The 16,991-nt window shown below is 40.0% G+C and overlaps 1 protein-coding gene across 2 annotated transcripts; it reads right to left on the bottom strand.

Annotated features, from left to right (window-relative positions):
* Nucleotides 1–997: 997 nt before the first annotated feature.
* Nucleotides 998–14,377, bottom strand: gmps (guanine monophosphate synthase). Of its 2 annotated transcripts, none has more exons than XM_056374682.1 (16): nucleotides 14,152–14,377; nucleotides 12,517–12,689; nucleotides 12,288–12,402; nucleotides 11,784–11,881; nucleotides 10,395–10,498; nucleotides 9,921–10,114; nucleotides 8,957–9,122; nucleotides 8,433–8,584; nucleotides 8,063–8,236; nucleotides 7,294–7,399; nucleotides 6,960–7,075; nucleotides 6,023–6,148; nucleotides 4,456–4,571; nucleotides 4,203–4,333; nucleotides 3,258–3,430; nucleotides 998–3,075 (listed from the first exon to the last, which is right to left on the bottom strand). In XM_056374682.1, the coding sequence occupies exons 1-16, from the start codon at nucleotides 14,176–14,178 to the stop codon at nucleotides 2,974–2,976; spliced, it is 2,073 nt and encodes a 690-aa protein (XP_056230657.1). In that variant the 5' UTR covers nucleotides 14,179–14,377; the 3' UTR covers nucleotides 998–2,973. The 2 variants fall into 2 exon arrangements, with proteins under 2 accessions (XP_056230657.1, XP_056230656.1); XM_056374681.1 differs by lacking the exon at nucleotides 14,152–14,377 and adding an exon at nucleotides 13,450–13,874.
* Nucleotides 14,378–16,991: the final 2,614 nt, after the last annotated feature.

The following is a 16,991-nucleotide window of genomic DNA, read 5'->3' as shown; positions in this document are numbered from 1 at the left end:
ACTGCACACAAATAAGATCTTAATAAAATCAAATTACACTGTAAACTTCAACAATATGGCTGTTTACAGTGGTTGTATGTCACTATTATAACATGATGTTATAATAAAGCGAAATTTGCTCACAGAAAGCAGGAATCTAAATAAAGGAAGGAGATACTAAGATGTATTTATTGTGTAGTTGCTAATGATAAATGATTAACATGTGTGTGTGTGTGCGATTGAGTCCTTGTGATCTGTCTCAGGCGCATGAGAGACGCCTGAGTGATACTGATGAGTTCTGCAAGAAATCAATTATGTGCCATCACTTACAAAAATGTTAATTTATAACAGCCCAGCCCCATGCAGAGACTTTTAAAGAGGCACATGTTTAAATGGAGGAAGCTCCAGCAGGTTATTTGGTTGTGAATTCAACAATTCTATCTGGAAGTCGTGCTATGACAACAACCACAGGAAGAAATGAGACTTGTGAAATTAAGATTTTTCAGTGTGGTGAGATACCTTCACATGCATCCAGTGGTGAACAAAATTGTTGTGATATTAGTTATCTGGCTGTTATTGCACTTGGGGCTGCATTAAATGAAGGGAAATTGTTTCAGCATATACATATATATATATATATTCATTTATACAAAAAAATGAAACTCAGATAAGTCATAAATTATGAGGTCAGGATATTTTAAGCGTGGAGTGGCTTTATTCAAACTGTATTAACTTTGAGCTCTGCTACGTCAATAGTGCTTTAGAGTTCCTCGTCTACTATTTTGCACCTTCTCCATTTTAGTGGGTTAACGTTTAATTGGCGTTTGGTGGAATTTTATTAGCAAGACGTATCAGGTCAGCCTACCTCTAATATTATTTGTTGGGGTTTTATAATACGTTGAAGGTGATACAAAAAAGTAAGTATTTATTATTAAGTTATCTATTTCTTAGAGAAGAGGAAAATAAGTAAATGCGTATACAGTGAAGTCCACAGTAGATAAGTTGTAAACAACAGATGTGAGAAGTTTCAACATGGAGATCTTTATTAAAGCTCAGTTTTCCATTGTACAAATGTCGTCATGGTTGAAACTGCATGCAGTGGCTTGGTTTGAGGCACGTTACTAAGGAGAATGAGCATTGTAGAATAAAAACAAAACCAAAAAAAAAAAAAACAGACATAGAATTGCATAACTTAATCTTATCGATATTGCAATTAAATCCAACTACAAAATTATATGTATTATTATCAAGCTGTCATTTTCTATGGAGACATATGCAACATAAAAAGCACACATATAAAAAGGCAGAGGGAGAAACACTAATAGCAATTAAGACAAGTTAGGAAAACCATTCGTTTTGCATTAAGAGTATTTTGCCACTAAATCTTAAGGATATAACAGAGGATGAGAGGCACAAAGACAAATTCTGGAGGCGAGAGAATCACCATGTCCAAGTGAAATGTCTCTAAACAGGGTACAACACACTTTTTAAAACTCAGTTAAACCTGAGCACCGTATTCACTGAGGTCTAAATGACAAGACTGGAGACTACAGGTTATGATGCGCTGGATGTTTTGACTGTACAAAACAGAAATAAATGACGTAATAATGCCTTTCTGAGACACAGTGAATTGAAATGTTAGAGATGGAAACTGACAGTACTCTTAACATGACCTTTGACACTAAAGAACGACACACTGTAGTTCCCACTCGTTGTATGATTCTGTTATCCTGATAAAGCACAGAGGCTTTATGGGTGAAAAGAAATCAAAGACAACATGTGCAAAAATGTGCCCCTGCCCAAGAGCAGCCAAATAATGATGAAGTGACAACAGCAATTTACACACCGTGGTTATAAACTCTACTGTACTTAATAATTTTGTTATTAGTCATCTTACCATGTTTATTCTTCAAAAAAAGCATACATATTGCAGCATGAAGAGAAACAGTGTTATATCCTCCTTTCTGAAAACATCAGAGTCCAGGTTGGGTCACACCAAAGAAAAAACAAAACAAAACAAAACCAAAAAAAAGAAAAAAAACACAAGAGAACAGGCACACAGAAAGTTACCCATCATATTGGCCTCCTGCACAGCTGCACGCCAGTCATTATACTGAAGCTATTCTTGGGTTGACTGCTGTCCACAGCGGGTACAGCAACAATTCAACAGCTCTTGTCAACAAATGTAGCTTGGAGAAGATCATCAGAGGAGCCCACAACGTTATATACCACCACAGCATATTCTACTTTTGGCAAAACAAAAAGCTTAAAAATTGTTGATTGGTCACACAGGTTGTCTGTTCAGTTTTACTTCTGTTCAGACAACCTTCTTCAGAGCACAGTATACAGGCAGGAAGTGAAAATGAACAAATAGAGAGGATAGTCTTAGGCGGAGAACTGTCTGACCTACAACAATAAAACAAAAACATTTGACAAAAAAGGCAGAAAACAATTGCTGAAGATTTTCAAATCCGCCTCGTGCTGTTTTTCCTTTTCATTACACTATTGTTTGCTTGTTTTCATGTTCAGCTCATCCAATAACCTGAGGCACAACATCAAGTCCACTTTCTGAACTTTCACAGCTTCTCGCCACTTGCCTTTAATGGTTTACCTCACAAAAGGAAGCAGCAATTTATCTTTTCGTCATACAGAGGAAATACATTGTTGAACGTGGATCAAAAATGACAATATATTATCAATAACCAACATTAATCAGTCCCTATCGCCAAAAAATATTAAGACCAGGGAAGAGTGGTGGGGAGAGCAGAGCAGTAGCGCCTTTGCATGTGCGCCCGTCACAGTACAGTCTGCCTTCCATGGGAATGTTAAAGAGAGAGGAGGGGGGTAGAGGAGAGAGGAGGGGGAAGGTGAAGAGAGGTTGGAAGGGAGGAAGGACAGAGGAGAAGGAGAGAAGTTCACCAGCCCTCTCTGAAATCTGTTGAGTGTGTTTGTGCATCGTGTGTGTGTCCTATCAGTATGACGTCATGTTGTGTTTTACTCCCACTCTGTGGTGCCCGGTGGTTTGGAGGTCAGATCATACATGACTCTGGAGATGCCTGGGATCTTCTTGATCTCATTTACCATCTTCAGCACCACCTGGGGAAACAGACAAGAAAAAGACTTTTAAGACTCAACAACTACAGAGAAAAATTTTAACATTCTTCATTTAAATAATTCTTGGGTCAATAAAGTTCAATCCCTGAACCTAATTTGGTACCTAAAGTGGTAAAATGAAGGTGCCAAGTCTAGGAAAACACTAAGCCTAAATGATTATATACCTCTTCTGGGATGTGGTTGCCAGGCATTGCAGGGATGCCGGTCATAAAGTCGCTGGTGATGAAGGTACGGACCACCACAGAGCGCCTGCAGGACGGCTGCTTTTGCAGTGGGTCACGGTCAAAGTGCAGGGGGGTCAGGATGACCGGCATTTGGCTGATCTTTCCAGAGTAGCCTAAAAGAAAAAGACAGAAACAAGAGATCTTACTGCTGCTTTGACAAATTTTAATAACCAAAGCTACAAAATAGCTTCACTGTCTGCGGCTGAATCTGAAAACGTTTTTTAACATAGCACCTGCCCATGTGACAATGCCAGTACCTCAAGCATGATTTCTTTTGTTCACAATTTCTATCCAATTGCCACCTTCACCCTATACCAACAAAAAAGATAAAAAACAACCCTACAGTCTCCATCAATTTCTTGGAGTTACAAAAGGTTAAGGATTAGGCCTCTAATTTAATGCTTCAATTAATAGATTTTGGGTTTCCACAAAGAAAAATGGTCACATGGCTGTAAGACCTATGAAATGGTGATGTTATGCCATATGGACCATTTATATGAAGTGTGGAAACAATGATCAAAACTATCTTTGCAGCCAACCCTTTTAATGACATCTTAATTTTGCACAATGAAACACTAAGTGAAACCAGAGCAGTCAGGAAAGTATAGACATGCTACAAAAGAAGTCTTCTCAGTGGAGAACATAGAAAAATTCTCAAACAAATATTTGGTTTGCCTCTGGAGATGTGAAATTCCCCTTGTGAATGCAAGTATGCACACAAGTGCACTATTCTGGTTAGTGTATGTGAGCATTTTAATGCCAGGCTTTGTAAAAAGGAGTGAATGGCTATTACTCAAGCTGCTCTGACATATTCAATAATCTGTAATGCTTCAATACATAAGGCTACATTAAAACATCTGAATTGACTTGGGTACACACACTTACCAGACTCTCTCAGGATAGAGTGAGCTACAAAGTCAGCCTGTCTGAGCGTGCTCAGAACGCCTGTGGTCAGGAAGGTTGGAGTAATGTCTGTTGGAGGCTCCTTCACATGGGATCCAAACACATACACAACTCTGGAAAAAGAGACATGAATGAATGAATGGGTCTGTGTATTCTACTGACCACTGACAGCACTGAGTGTCTAACGTGGCATATCACTGAGGAGACATGAACAGTGGAAAGATTTGTGTGTTACCTATTGATGCTATGGCACATGCGAGGGATGAGTCTGGCCAGGAACATGAGAGATTCCCAGTGTGGGGATTCTTTACTTGTGACGCCGCACACGTAACTGTAGGATCGGCAATCACCCTGAGACAGAGAGGAAAATTATTTAACATATCTTTAAAACTAAAGTCTTTACTGAGATCCAGAGAAAATAAAACAAAACAACTTTTTTTTTTGTAAGTTATTTTTTTCAGGCTTTTTATGTCTTTATTCTAGATACAGTGAAAGAGAGACAGGAAAGTTGGGGGGAGAGAGAGAGGGGGATGACTCGCAGCAAAGTGCCACATGTCAGATTTGAACCCACGGCCGCTGCGGCCAGGACTCAGCCTTAATGGTATGCACTCTACCAGGCGAGCCACCAAGGAACCCCTTCTTTGTTTATTTATCAAATAAACAGTTAAGTTTCTATAAATAGGTCTGCATAATTTGTCTGTTTTCATTCAAACAAATTCCCCAGACAGTGGAACGTGCCTGTGTTTGTCTACAGTCTCCTGTCTGCCCCACAACTTGAGGTTTAGGGCAAATTTAAAATTCTGGTTTCAAACAGGAAGTAATAGGACACACCCACACACACCCACACAGTCACTGGATGACTGCAATGTTTGGCTGAGGAAAGTGGTCATAACCATCGTTCCCTCCTTCACTGAAGGTCAGTATAAACTACTGGAAAGTGATGGGGTTTTTTTTTGTTGCCATGTTTAGCATTTCCAGTACACAGAGATCAGATCAGTCAACAGAGCAGGAAAAAAAACTAAAATGTGGCACAACAGTTAAAGCAGATCCCTCCCTTGGCTAGACAGAGACACAGTCAAAAAGTAAAACTGAGAAGCTTTCTGTGTGTGGGTGTGTCTCGTGGTTAACCTCTAAATTATAGTTTTAACACAAGGACACAAACAGAGAGTGACACATACTGTTTAAAGACTTCACTGCCCTTGAACCATTCATCACAGTCCTACAGACATTTGAATTTTCCACATATATGCAACAGCACAGATACAGTTTATTCAACAAACAAATAAGCTATATTTGGACAAACTCTTAAAATGGACACTACATTTTTACTTGGGCCTTTAAGAACCACAGTAGCAAGTCTATTTTAAAAGTATACTGATGAATGAATTTATCCCTGTAAGTACTGTCCACAGAACGTATGAGAGAAGTTGATGTGTAGACTGTAAAAATGTGTGAACCTGAAAGGAAGACTGTAAACTTTGCTAAATAATGTCTCTTGTGGTATTTAAAATATAATGTTAAGTGCTTAAATATAGTACAAAATTAGCATAAGTAGAAAAGAGTCTTAAAATCCTCAACTTGTCTCAATCCATCATACAAGGCTTGTATATGGAAATAAAATATTAGCTTTGCCTAATGACTGAGCTGTGATGTTCATCTGAATGGCTACATTTTTATAACATTATTATAATAATAATTATTATTATCATCACATTATTTTATGGACTGATTACTGATTCAATGGGGCAGAGAGCAAACATAAAGATACAGAGTGACAGTTTAGGTTTGATGAACTGGATTACCTGGACGCCAACAGTTTTAATGGGCAGCAGGAAGGCATTGAGTGAATGAAGGCTGGTGATCTGCATGAGCTTCTCCTCCTCCTCGTCCGATATGCATGACTTGACTCTCTGCAGCAAGGTATGGGGCTGGAGGGGAGAGAGGGTGAAGCTGTTTGTTAATATTGTTCTGTCTATGTCACGACGCACAACACGATACACAGATAAATAAAATCTCTCTAATGAAATGTCACATGGGTCTTCAAAAGAGCTTAAATAACTTTTGAATGTCTAATGTTTAATTTCTGTTCTTGATGTGGTCTTAGTGTGACTTCTGCATATGGGCTCCTTTCCTCCAACAAGGTACCAAAAACAAACTAGAAAAAAAATGATCTTTAGATCATCTTAATTATTTGGCTTTTGGTGCAATGTGGCCAACCAACCAGCAGAGGCTGTGCATTATTAACTCCTTAACCAGGCAGAATAAACAGCAGCCAATGTCTTCTCATGTGGTGTGTGGGAAGAGATTGCACTGTACTGATTGTTTGGCTGCAACCAGCTACTTGATGCCTTTATTTCTAGATTTTGTGACTTTCCTGGGTTTATTCCTCAGGAATCTAGTCATCTCGTTGCCGTTGTGTTGATCTGTGTGCTACCTCAAATATTTGACATCAGAATTTACAGTATCAGCACTAGCTCAGGGGACTATTTTCAAAAGGCAGTAATGCAGTTAATAAATAAAAATGTGCATGCTCGACTGCAAATAATGACATACAAATTGGTGTATCAGTTTAGACTGTTGAATGTATTGAAAGACAGGAATATTCAAATGTCTTGCCATTAGTTGTAGTTAAATAAATTAGGATTCTGTTCCACTGACAAATTATTATATGATCTCCACTGATGTAGGACATTAGCCAAGTAGTCATTAGATTTTTTTATGTGTCTGTATTGTTCTGACCTTTTTGATGCTGGCGGAGAAGTCTGTGATGATTTTGAGGATGTTGTTTGTTTCAGCAAAATCCTTACAGATATACGGTTCCTCTGCACAAATCACTCTGATGGACAAACCAGGACCTAAAAGGCAAGCAGAGAGGAGGTGCAGTTAGAAAATACAGACGTGATGTGATTGAATAAGTAACTGATTACACAGGGGAAAGAGAGTCAGATGAGGTGGAGACAATGACAGAAAGAGATGAAACTCCAACACCGCTGAGCATTATGTTGATGGAAATCACTTTTGTGCAGCTTTGTCAGAGCAGTGACATCATAGGCGTGTGTGTTTATGTACTTGCCAGGGAAAGGGTGTCGAGAGACAATCTCCTCTGGCAGTCCCAACTCCCTCCCCAGCGCTCTGACCTCATCTTTATGGAAATCTTTCAGTGGTTCAATTACTTTTCCCTGGAGGATCACAAACAAGTGGAATCAGCATTGCAACAGTGGGTGGGGGGTGGGGGGGGGGGGATATGCTTAGGTGTTACATAGTTGTGCATTTCTGTAGAAGGGCTGAGCAAAAAAAAAAAGAAAAAAGAACAAACACACCAAATAATATATGAGTCCAAAACAGCTAATAAGGAGGAGAGTGAGTGTTTGTCTTCACATGAGCTTCAGTGCTCCTTGGAGTGTAGTGTAGTGTAATATTGAACCACTCACTAAGACTCAAGACTCGCTGAGGGATGAAGGCTGTATAAATCCACTTGTATTAAAAAACTGATGTTTATGCATTTGCCATCCATCTGTACAACTGAAGTATCAAAGTGTTTGTCTGCTGCAGACTACTGTGGAAACTATTGGTGCTAAAAAAAAATAAGTCTTAAATATAACCAGTAGTCTTATTACATGCCACTCATATTGTCTGCTCCAATTTCCAGTTTTTACCTCAAGTTAAAAGATTCAGAGTACTTTGGTGTAAATCTGCTGCAGGCATTCATTCACATGGGAATCTAAGTTTCCTTTTACAGCATCTACTGAATCATCTACTTATCCACTGATCATGTCCATACTCTAAAGCAGCAGAACATACCAGAGAAATTGATGTCAGGCATGTGCGCGTGTGTACAGTACCTCATCTCTGAGTTTGCGGATGAGCTCGGTGTCATTGTGGTGTGTTTTGATGACCTCTGCCTTGCCACTGGCGAGGTGAGAGGCACTCTCGATGAGATCGGGCCTCAAGGTACCCTGGGCCAGGAAAACCTCCTCTGGCTTCAGATTCATCTCTCCTATCACTTCATTTGCCACCTGTGAAGCAACACAATGTAGAAAAGTCAGATATAACAGTAAACTATTAAATCAAAGAAATTATATAGATGTGCAGTAAGAAATTCAGCTGAACTGACAATGTAATAAATTGTAAAATAAACAACAATGAAATAATAACAAAAACTTTATTACACAGCATTTTTCATTAGACAATCTATTAAAACCTCATACTCACTTTGACAAATGTGTCTCCAATAATTTTCCTTTTCTCCTCAGGGTTGGTGGTCATATTTAAGGTCTTGCTGATGCGTTTCCGCGGCGTCCTGTCCTCCTCGGAGATGGGAAGGGTTGTTGTTCCATTATAGAAGGTATGAGCTGCATTCACCACTGAAGAGTGCGACATTTTAAAAGGAGAGAGATAGAGGCAGAGGCATAATAGCTCAGTATCCTGTTATATATGGGGCTGCAACAGATCTTCAATACTGATTAGCCATTTAGTCTACAAAATGACATAAAATAATCAAAATTACCCATCACATGGCAATAAATAGTGTAATAAAAAGTTTAATTTTCAAATAATACTTTACAAGTGGTTTTTTATTTCGCTTCATGAAGAATTCCTATTAGATCATAATTTCTGAAACAACTGTGTATCACAAGAGTTTATTTCATTATGGCTAAATGATCCCAGGTCTTCCATTATAAAGAATTTTTTAAAACTTGTAAGGTCTTATTGTACCATCTCTGCTTCATCCCTACCTTTGAGTTTGATGCCCAGCTTGGTGAGGGCCTCCTCCACACTCTGACTCTCCCTCTTCCTCATGAAGCCATTGTCAATGTGAACTGCTATCACCTGGTCCTGGTTCAGAGCTTTGTTGAGGAGGGCTGTGCACACAGTGGAGTCCACTCCGCCACTCAGCAACACCTGAGGATATTCATCAGAAAGTCTTTAGAAGCAAATAGATGTAAATACTGTGAACCACTTGCCGGCAGCCAATCACAGGGCAACCACAACATCTACTGTATATGTGTATTTTATGCTTAGGTAAGCTTCTCATTTTCGCAGTCATATTTTCTTTAATATATCTGGTGTTGCACCTGCTGGCAGACTGTAAAATATTTAGCCTTAGGAAGAGATAACTTCAGTCTGGACACTGCTTTGCTTCTAATTAGCTGACTACCATCTCTTGGGAGTCTCACAACCAAATGCCACTTGCCAAATGCTACAGCATGAACACTCTACAACAGAGTGTAGTAACAAATGGTGAAAGATGTAGCCTCCAAATGGTATTTGAGAGAAAAACAAGAAACAGTGGCTGCAATTATTTCTTTAAGTATAAATCCTGTGCCTGTTTCCTACACTCATTTATCGCCTTCACATTCCCCTGAGATGAAGCCCAGTTTGAAGCCGCTCAGGGAGTCGACTACCTCTTTTCAGATAGAACAGGGTTTAATTTGAGAGTTTAATTGGTTCTACTTAACTTCCCACCACTGCTGCTGTCACCACTTTGTGAGAATTCAACACACTTCACACTCAGCAACTCAGTGTGCTTTAGACTTTTAGTCATACTATCTCCCATTGTAGGTTAAAATATGCAGAGAATTTTTTTCCCTTTTCATCCTTTTTTTTTTTTTTTTTTTTTTTTTTAAGTCGTCTCTCTCCGCCTTGAAAATAGTTTACACACCAACACACACTCATGAAACTTGGTGCAGTTTCACTCACCAGTACTTTGGATTTGTCCACTTTTTCTCTGATGTCATTGATGCAGGACTGTTGGCGGTTCTGTACGGTGAAGTTACTTGTGCATCCTGCAATCTCAAAGAGGAAGTTACGCAGCATCTCCATACCTCGCTCCGTCAGGTCGACTTCAGGGTGAAACTGTGTCCCGTACAGCTTCTTCTGTTCGTTAGCAATCCCTAGCGGGGAAAACAGAGATGTGATGAGGGGACAGTTAACGTTACCACTTACTCTCTGTGAATGGTTCTTTTAAATAGCACAGTCATGTACAATTACTATAACATAAGCCAAAGTTAGGATTTCAGGTGGATGTGACAAGTCTACAGACTCAAAATACAGCAACATTTCTGAAACAAACAACATAAATAAATACAAGTGTTTCTTTAGGACTTGCATGCACCACAACCTGATACTATATTAAGTTTATCAAGGTCACAGCCTATATTACGTGCTACTCACCAGCAATGATGTTTCCTGATTGGGCCACCACCTTAAAGCCATCAGCCACTTTATCCACACTGTCTCCATGGGTCAGCAGGACCAGTTCCTCCTTCTGAAGGCCTCTGTTAAGATAAACAGACACACAGATGTCAGAAGAAAACATGTGGTGTTCAATAACATGGCATATATTTTGTTATATGTATGTAGTTACTATTTTCAGTGTGTGAATTTGGGTTATGTGTGAGAGGCATCCAGTAATAAAAAACTGCAGGCTTCTATTTTAGACTCTGCAGTATTTGTGTTACAACCACAGGAAATGATTTGACTGCTAAAATGCTTCTGCAGTTTATATTGTAAATATGGCACTGGGACAAACCCGTCGAGCAGTAGTGTTTATTAAGAGAGGAGATGGCAATCTACATTCACTGATTGATCTGTTATTGATTTCCTTACTCTTCATTTTAAGAAATGGGTGACAGGAGGATTACATCGACAATAGCAATAGGCTAAATCTTTGTCAAGTGCAGTTTTTGCTGCTATTATAACACAAAAATTAGTGTTTGCTTCCAGATTAGCCTTCAAGGTGAGATACACAATTGACCCCTAAAAGCATAATTGGTACTTACAGTAGGATTAGTTTTATGCAGAAATCTGTGGCCAGATTATGCGATGCTAGATGGCCAAGTTAACTATTTATATTGACGAGGGAGCTGTCCAGGCTCTGCAGATTGGATACACAACTGGCCTCAAGTTTCTGGTAGTAAAGCTACCGAAATGCAGTATATGACTTGGCAAAAACTTCCAAAACAACATTCTGGTGGGTTGCAGAATACAGCAACAATATGGCGCTTCAGTCACTGACAGCAAATGCCTGTACAATCTCATACACAGTATAAAAACAGCTCAGTCCAAGTGTTTCGCTGTGGCTTTTCAAGAGATACTGAATGTTCTATTTTAAAGTCTTTTTATTGCAGTAGTAAATATCAGTTTAGTAGATGCAACATACACCATAACTACAAGAACCCCATGGCTCTCTACATACAGTCTGCATGGACTGGCAAACACTGGCTGGAAGGCCAGTGATTCAGTGATTTGAGTAATTCAGGCCATCAAACATTTTCTCTGTTACCCAACCTTCGTTTAGTTTTAGAATCATAGTGTCTTGCATGTATAGAATTTCTCTATACATTGTCTGTCAGGCCATGTTATTCTTGCACCAAGTGTCCACATCCTCAAACTCCTACTATGTTTCTCATCAGACTGTCATCTTCTCTTTCCAAATACATCTGATTGTAAAATTGAAATTGCAAGGATGTGCAGCTTCAAGAGGACAATCTGACTACTGTTTTATCTGTCACGTAACAATAATATAACACATTAAAAGAACATCCTGAGAAACAATATTACCTGTAGAGAGAACAAGTGTTGTCGAGTCCAATACTGAACACTCCATCTTCCCTTACACTCTTTTTGTGTACTGTGCCCCCAAAAACTTTATTCATCATCTGTAACACAAATATACACACAGCAAAGTTAACACTTGGACACAGATTACATTTTAATGTGATTCCCAACATTGCACAACTGCCTGCAGTTCAGAGAAATGTGCTTGAGAAGCTGCTGGTTTTAATTTTCAGGCTAGCTGGGAAAAATGAGTGAGCAACGCTCTCGTCTCCCTTAGCTCATGTCAAAGTGCCCTTGAAGAAGGTGGTTAAGTCCCTTTTGGCCCAGAAGAGCTGGACACCAGCCTGGAGTACAGTGATAGTAGAGTGCAGTCACTCAAGAGTGAATAAGTGTTACACACATTTCCTTCAGCAAATGCCTTGTGGAAGCGGGATGGTGTCCCTAATCACTACAGCAGCTTCCCATTGTATCATTTTACTGTTTGTATATATGCATGCACATGAATACCTGCATTCCATAGCAAATCCCAAGGACAGGCTTTCCTATGGTGAATATGGCAGGGTCAAACCAGGGGGCATCTTCTGCATACACAGAGGCTGGACCTCCTGAAATAATGATTGCCCTAAAGAGGGTGAGAGAGAACAATCAAGTCAAAATTTATTGCAAAACAAATTCATAGACAGAATATTGTAATAATGATGCCAAAAGGAAACGCATCCCTGGTGCATGTACTCACCTGTAGCCCTGTTCTCTGATAGCAAAGGCCGGGGTCTCTAAAGGAAGGATCTCTGAGCGTACACAGAGCTCTCGGACCCGTCTATCGATCACCTTGCCATACTGGGCCCCAGCATCCAGGATCGCCACCGCCCCCTCACATGACCCATTCTGCTCTGCGCTGCTGATCTCCAGCTGTGGATGCACAAATTCAGAAAACCACACACATTGTCTTGTTTAAAGTGCCAGCAGAGTCTGTGTTGAGCTGAGCAGACAGAAAAGTATACTGCACATCCACTATCACTTTTGCACAGCAGTGTTTACTTGGTGACAGGACCTTGACTAGGATAATATAGTTTTAATGCTGTCCTTAACAATTTTGTGTTATTATAAGGTAACCCAACCCTTCTAGAGCTAACTGTGCTGCACTCTGACCCCCCCCTCACCCAATGGAAAATGTGACTCAATAAGACTTAACACAATTATGGACATGTGAGCTACAACACGGATGTCACTCTTGTGAAGCATGCTGCAGCAATTCAGCCCATCAGTAGAATCACATGAAACCCACAAGTCAGTCAAAGGTTTTCAGTGAAGACCCTTCTACCACAATATACTGTTTCTCTTCACCGCTCTGCATGTCACGGTGTTATTTTTATACACATCTGCACAGGGCAAAGTTTCAGAAACAAATTTCTGGCAGCAGATTAATCTTCATAATACAACGAAACTGGGTAGCAAGAGACGGCTTGACGAGAAACATGATCCCACGTGGTGCTTTGAAACACTTCCGCCGTTGATGTTTCTAAAAACAACTTTGATTAGGCATGCTACCCACTATCTCTAATTTATAGTCTAAAATATATATAACCCGTAAACAAACTGCCGTCAATCACAGCAGCTCTAGCAGTACAACCACAAGAAAAATACCAGACAGTTTAACAGCAAACTTTACCAGATCAGCTGGTGCAGCAGCGGCGGCTCCGGTTGTCAGACCGGTAACCGCAAGTCGGCTCATACTAGCTTTGTGACGACGTTAGCAAACCTGTCCGTTAACGTTAGCTCCAAGTGTGTGACAGTAGTCGTTTGGAATACATTTGTTTACCTTTAAAATGAACGTCAAAGCTATCACAATACAACACTTGCGGTTAGCAGCACTGTCATCACAAAGTGACTGCCCGGCTAAAGCTAGGTGACGAATTACCAATGTAGCATGCTAGCTCACGGATACTATAAACAGTAGTAATTAGCATTAGCCTGTTAGCAGGTCGCTAAGTTAGCGGAGCTATGCTAAAACCCACGCGGTGCTTGGAGGCAAAGGGTCTTGGAGGGAGCCTCCATAAGAGGAAGGCGCCCATGTTTAGTGGTGAAATATGTCAAAGATTATATTTATGCTAAACATCACAGAAATATCCTGCCCGGCTGGTTAGCAGCCATGAGCAACATGTTAATGTAACTGCAACAGGCAGACAACAGCGTACTCATTGCTCCTCAGCGGCACTGGTGGTAACGTTACATGCTCTCCTTAACTTTCCCCCCGAGGTGCACACAGGCCGTAATTAACCGGGGGAGGGGGTACACCAGCAACCAGGGTCCTAACACGAAGTCTACCGGGTTGCCCAGTACCGGAGCCGCGGGCACTCCCCGCTGCACTGACCTTGCTGTCTCCGTTGCACAGAGCCATGGAGGACTGCCGTGTTGTGGAATGAGCTCTCCCCCTCGCCTCGGTGTCCCAGGTCTCACAGAGAGAGACAGCTACTGGTTAGCTCCTGGCTCAGCACGCCGACTACTGTTTCAAAAGCAGATTGTGTTGTTGGTTTGAGGATGGGCTGTCACAGTCTCGCCTCCTCCGGTTGCGGAATAAGTTTCACAGTGGGAACAGACTAAATAAATGTGTCTGGGTTTCATGGGTGGAGCGCAAAGTTAAATCTAAAAATGAAAGTGAGGGAGAGTGGCCTCTCGGGGGCTGGGACAGCATAGGAGAATTTGACTCAAGGTGATAAAATATGGGTGCTTTATGAAAAAAAAAAATTAGATAGTGTTTAATAGTAAGGTACATCAGTGATTCTCATAGGGGTGTCCAGGGGGATCTCCCAGGGACATTGCCAATGTCTAACCCATGATAGTTAAGGGGTTCCAAGGAAAAAATATAATTAGTAACATTTCAGATGATTTATAATGTGTAGGAATGTGTCATGATCTGATGATTTGCTTTCACAATACTGACACAATTCTGACAAATCTAAATTTCCTGAGACAAAACTGTGGGTTAAGACAGTGGCACAGAGTGGTATAATTAATAATTAATTTTATATTGCATTATCAATACTTCAAATAATACATTTCCTGGAAACTCAATTGATAAAATGCCTGCAGATAAATATCTGATAAGTACTTAATCAGTAATCTTATAAAGTCATTATTAGGATAAAACATTCCTGCTCATTTATTTTCAACATTGCCAGCAATGGCCTAATAAGAAACAAAGGTATTTAAGGAATGGCTCCCTCAGTATATGTTGTCATATCACCCAACCCTAGAGCCTACCCCTCAGACTCTGTCAGGCAGTCAGCAAGTATGTGTGAGGAGCCCCTTGTACTTTAACACATCTGCTGCACTGTATGTTCCAGGTGTGTGTTACACAGAGGGGTTTTTGTCATCACGTGTCTTGTTCAGACAACTTAAATTAGAGTATAGGTTACTTTTAGGGTCATTTTCACATGTGGCTTTTGTGTTGAATTTTCTTTTTTAATTATGTGGTTGCACTATCCATATTTTCACTGCATGCATAAAGATTATTACTTGCTCTCTGAAACCTTTAGCCTGGACTTCCCTGCATGTTACAGAAGAACGTTACAGTAAAGACACAAACAGACAGATGTCAAATAATAGATTAAATATATTAAACATGAACCCTGAGAGTGTGTCAAAGAAACTAGTTTAAAAAAGGGCTGACCCCTTATGAAAACTAGTTTCTCACAGTGGCAGTGGTTTTCAATCTGGGGATGTGAGAAAATGTGGAAAATGCGTAGCGAAAATTCATTTGAGTCAATCTCTTTCAAAGCAGGCATTTGGACTAGTCCCACAAAGCATAACTAACAAATATTCAGATGTGATGATATCAGCGTCATCCTGTGGAAGATATGATGAATAACACACCCACAGAAAATACTCATGTGGTTGGCTGGGATGTGTCCGTCCAAATTGGCCAAACTTTAACCATCTTTCTAAATCATTGCACAAAGAGTATTACATAACCATAGCAACGATGCTTCTTTTTCAGGTAACTCTCGCTGGTGAAACAGAGGTAACAGTGAACATGGCCAGATTAATCCACCAGGGGACTACACATCTTAAGAGACCTGTGGGCCCCTGTTGACCCTGTGTTCATGCACAAGGCCCCTTTACCAGACAGGTACAAGGCAGCAGTAATGAGTTGATATTGTGTCTTTATTAGCACATATTCACAAACAAATTTTCAATTAATCAGATTACTATCATTGTGACATATAAAAAATATTGGGCCATTTGGGCCCCTGAAGCCCTAGGCCATGGCAGAATTAACCTCTCTGGGGGCCCAACAACAAATTTTTGATGTTGGGCCCCCAGAGAGGTTAATTGACCAACTGACCCGTGCTATACATGTCAGTTTCATTGTTTCCCCTTGCGCCCTGTAACCAACCAGTACCTACACTAGCACAGAGATGATTAAGCTTATTAATTGATTAGTTGATTGACAGAAAATTAATTGACAAAGATTTTGATAAGTGATTAATAATTTAAGTAATTTTAAAGCAAAACTGGCAAAAACTTGTCCCAAAAATGTACTTGTATCAGCCACTCAAGTTTTTTCTACAGGATGTGGCCATAGTTACTATTCTACTTCAGTGGTGCAAATTTCTAATACAGTTGTATGTAGACCCAAACTATCAATGGACTAACCGGTTGGTGATCCAGCCTTGAAAATTAGTAAAGTGGTTGCTGGAATAAACAACAGCTTTTGTCTGTTACATAACATCAGAGGCATCCTGATATTGGGTGAAAATAAGGTGTATTATTTTATTCTGTATTAGAACATTTTGTCGTACTATTGACTATTGACACTTACATAAACCTTCTTACATGGATACAGCCACAGCTTCACAGGGCTCTTGTTATCACATGCTGATCCACCCAAATATGCCTGTGTGTTGTCACATGCCATCTGTGAGGATAAGCAGCCTCACATGCACTCATAGCAGCCACAAGACAGACCGTGCTGTCATTCATTACTCTAACTCAAATGTAGTGTAATGGGTGCATCATGACCCCTTCTAGATCTTTTGATCAAGGAGGTTTCAGCACAGTTTTTGATTTGAAATTTTTAGATTTTAGATCCTTTTCTAAATTTTAAATCCATTTTGATTTCGCTGTAATTTCTTTTTGTACACATTAATTTGGATCCTCAGAGTTAAAAGCCAACACTTGGAAGTCATTCTTTTGTACCTCACTGATCAG

The sequence above is a fragment of the Seriola aureovittata genome, chromosome 4, assembly GCF_021018895.1.
Source record: "Seriola aureovittata isolate HTS-2021-v1 ecotype China chromosome 4, ASM2101889v1, whole genome shotgun sequence".
NCBI classification, from domain to species: Eukaryota; Metazoa; Chordata; class Actinopteri; order Carangiformes; family Carangidae; genus Seriola; species Seriola aureovittata.
Note: the sequence above shows the minus strand (reverse complement) of the source record. Positions and strands in the feature narration are given on the sequence as shown.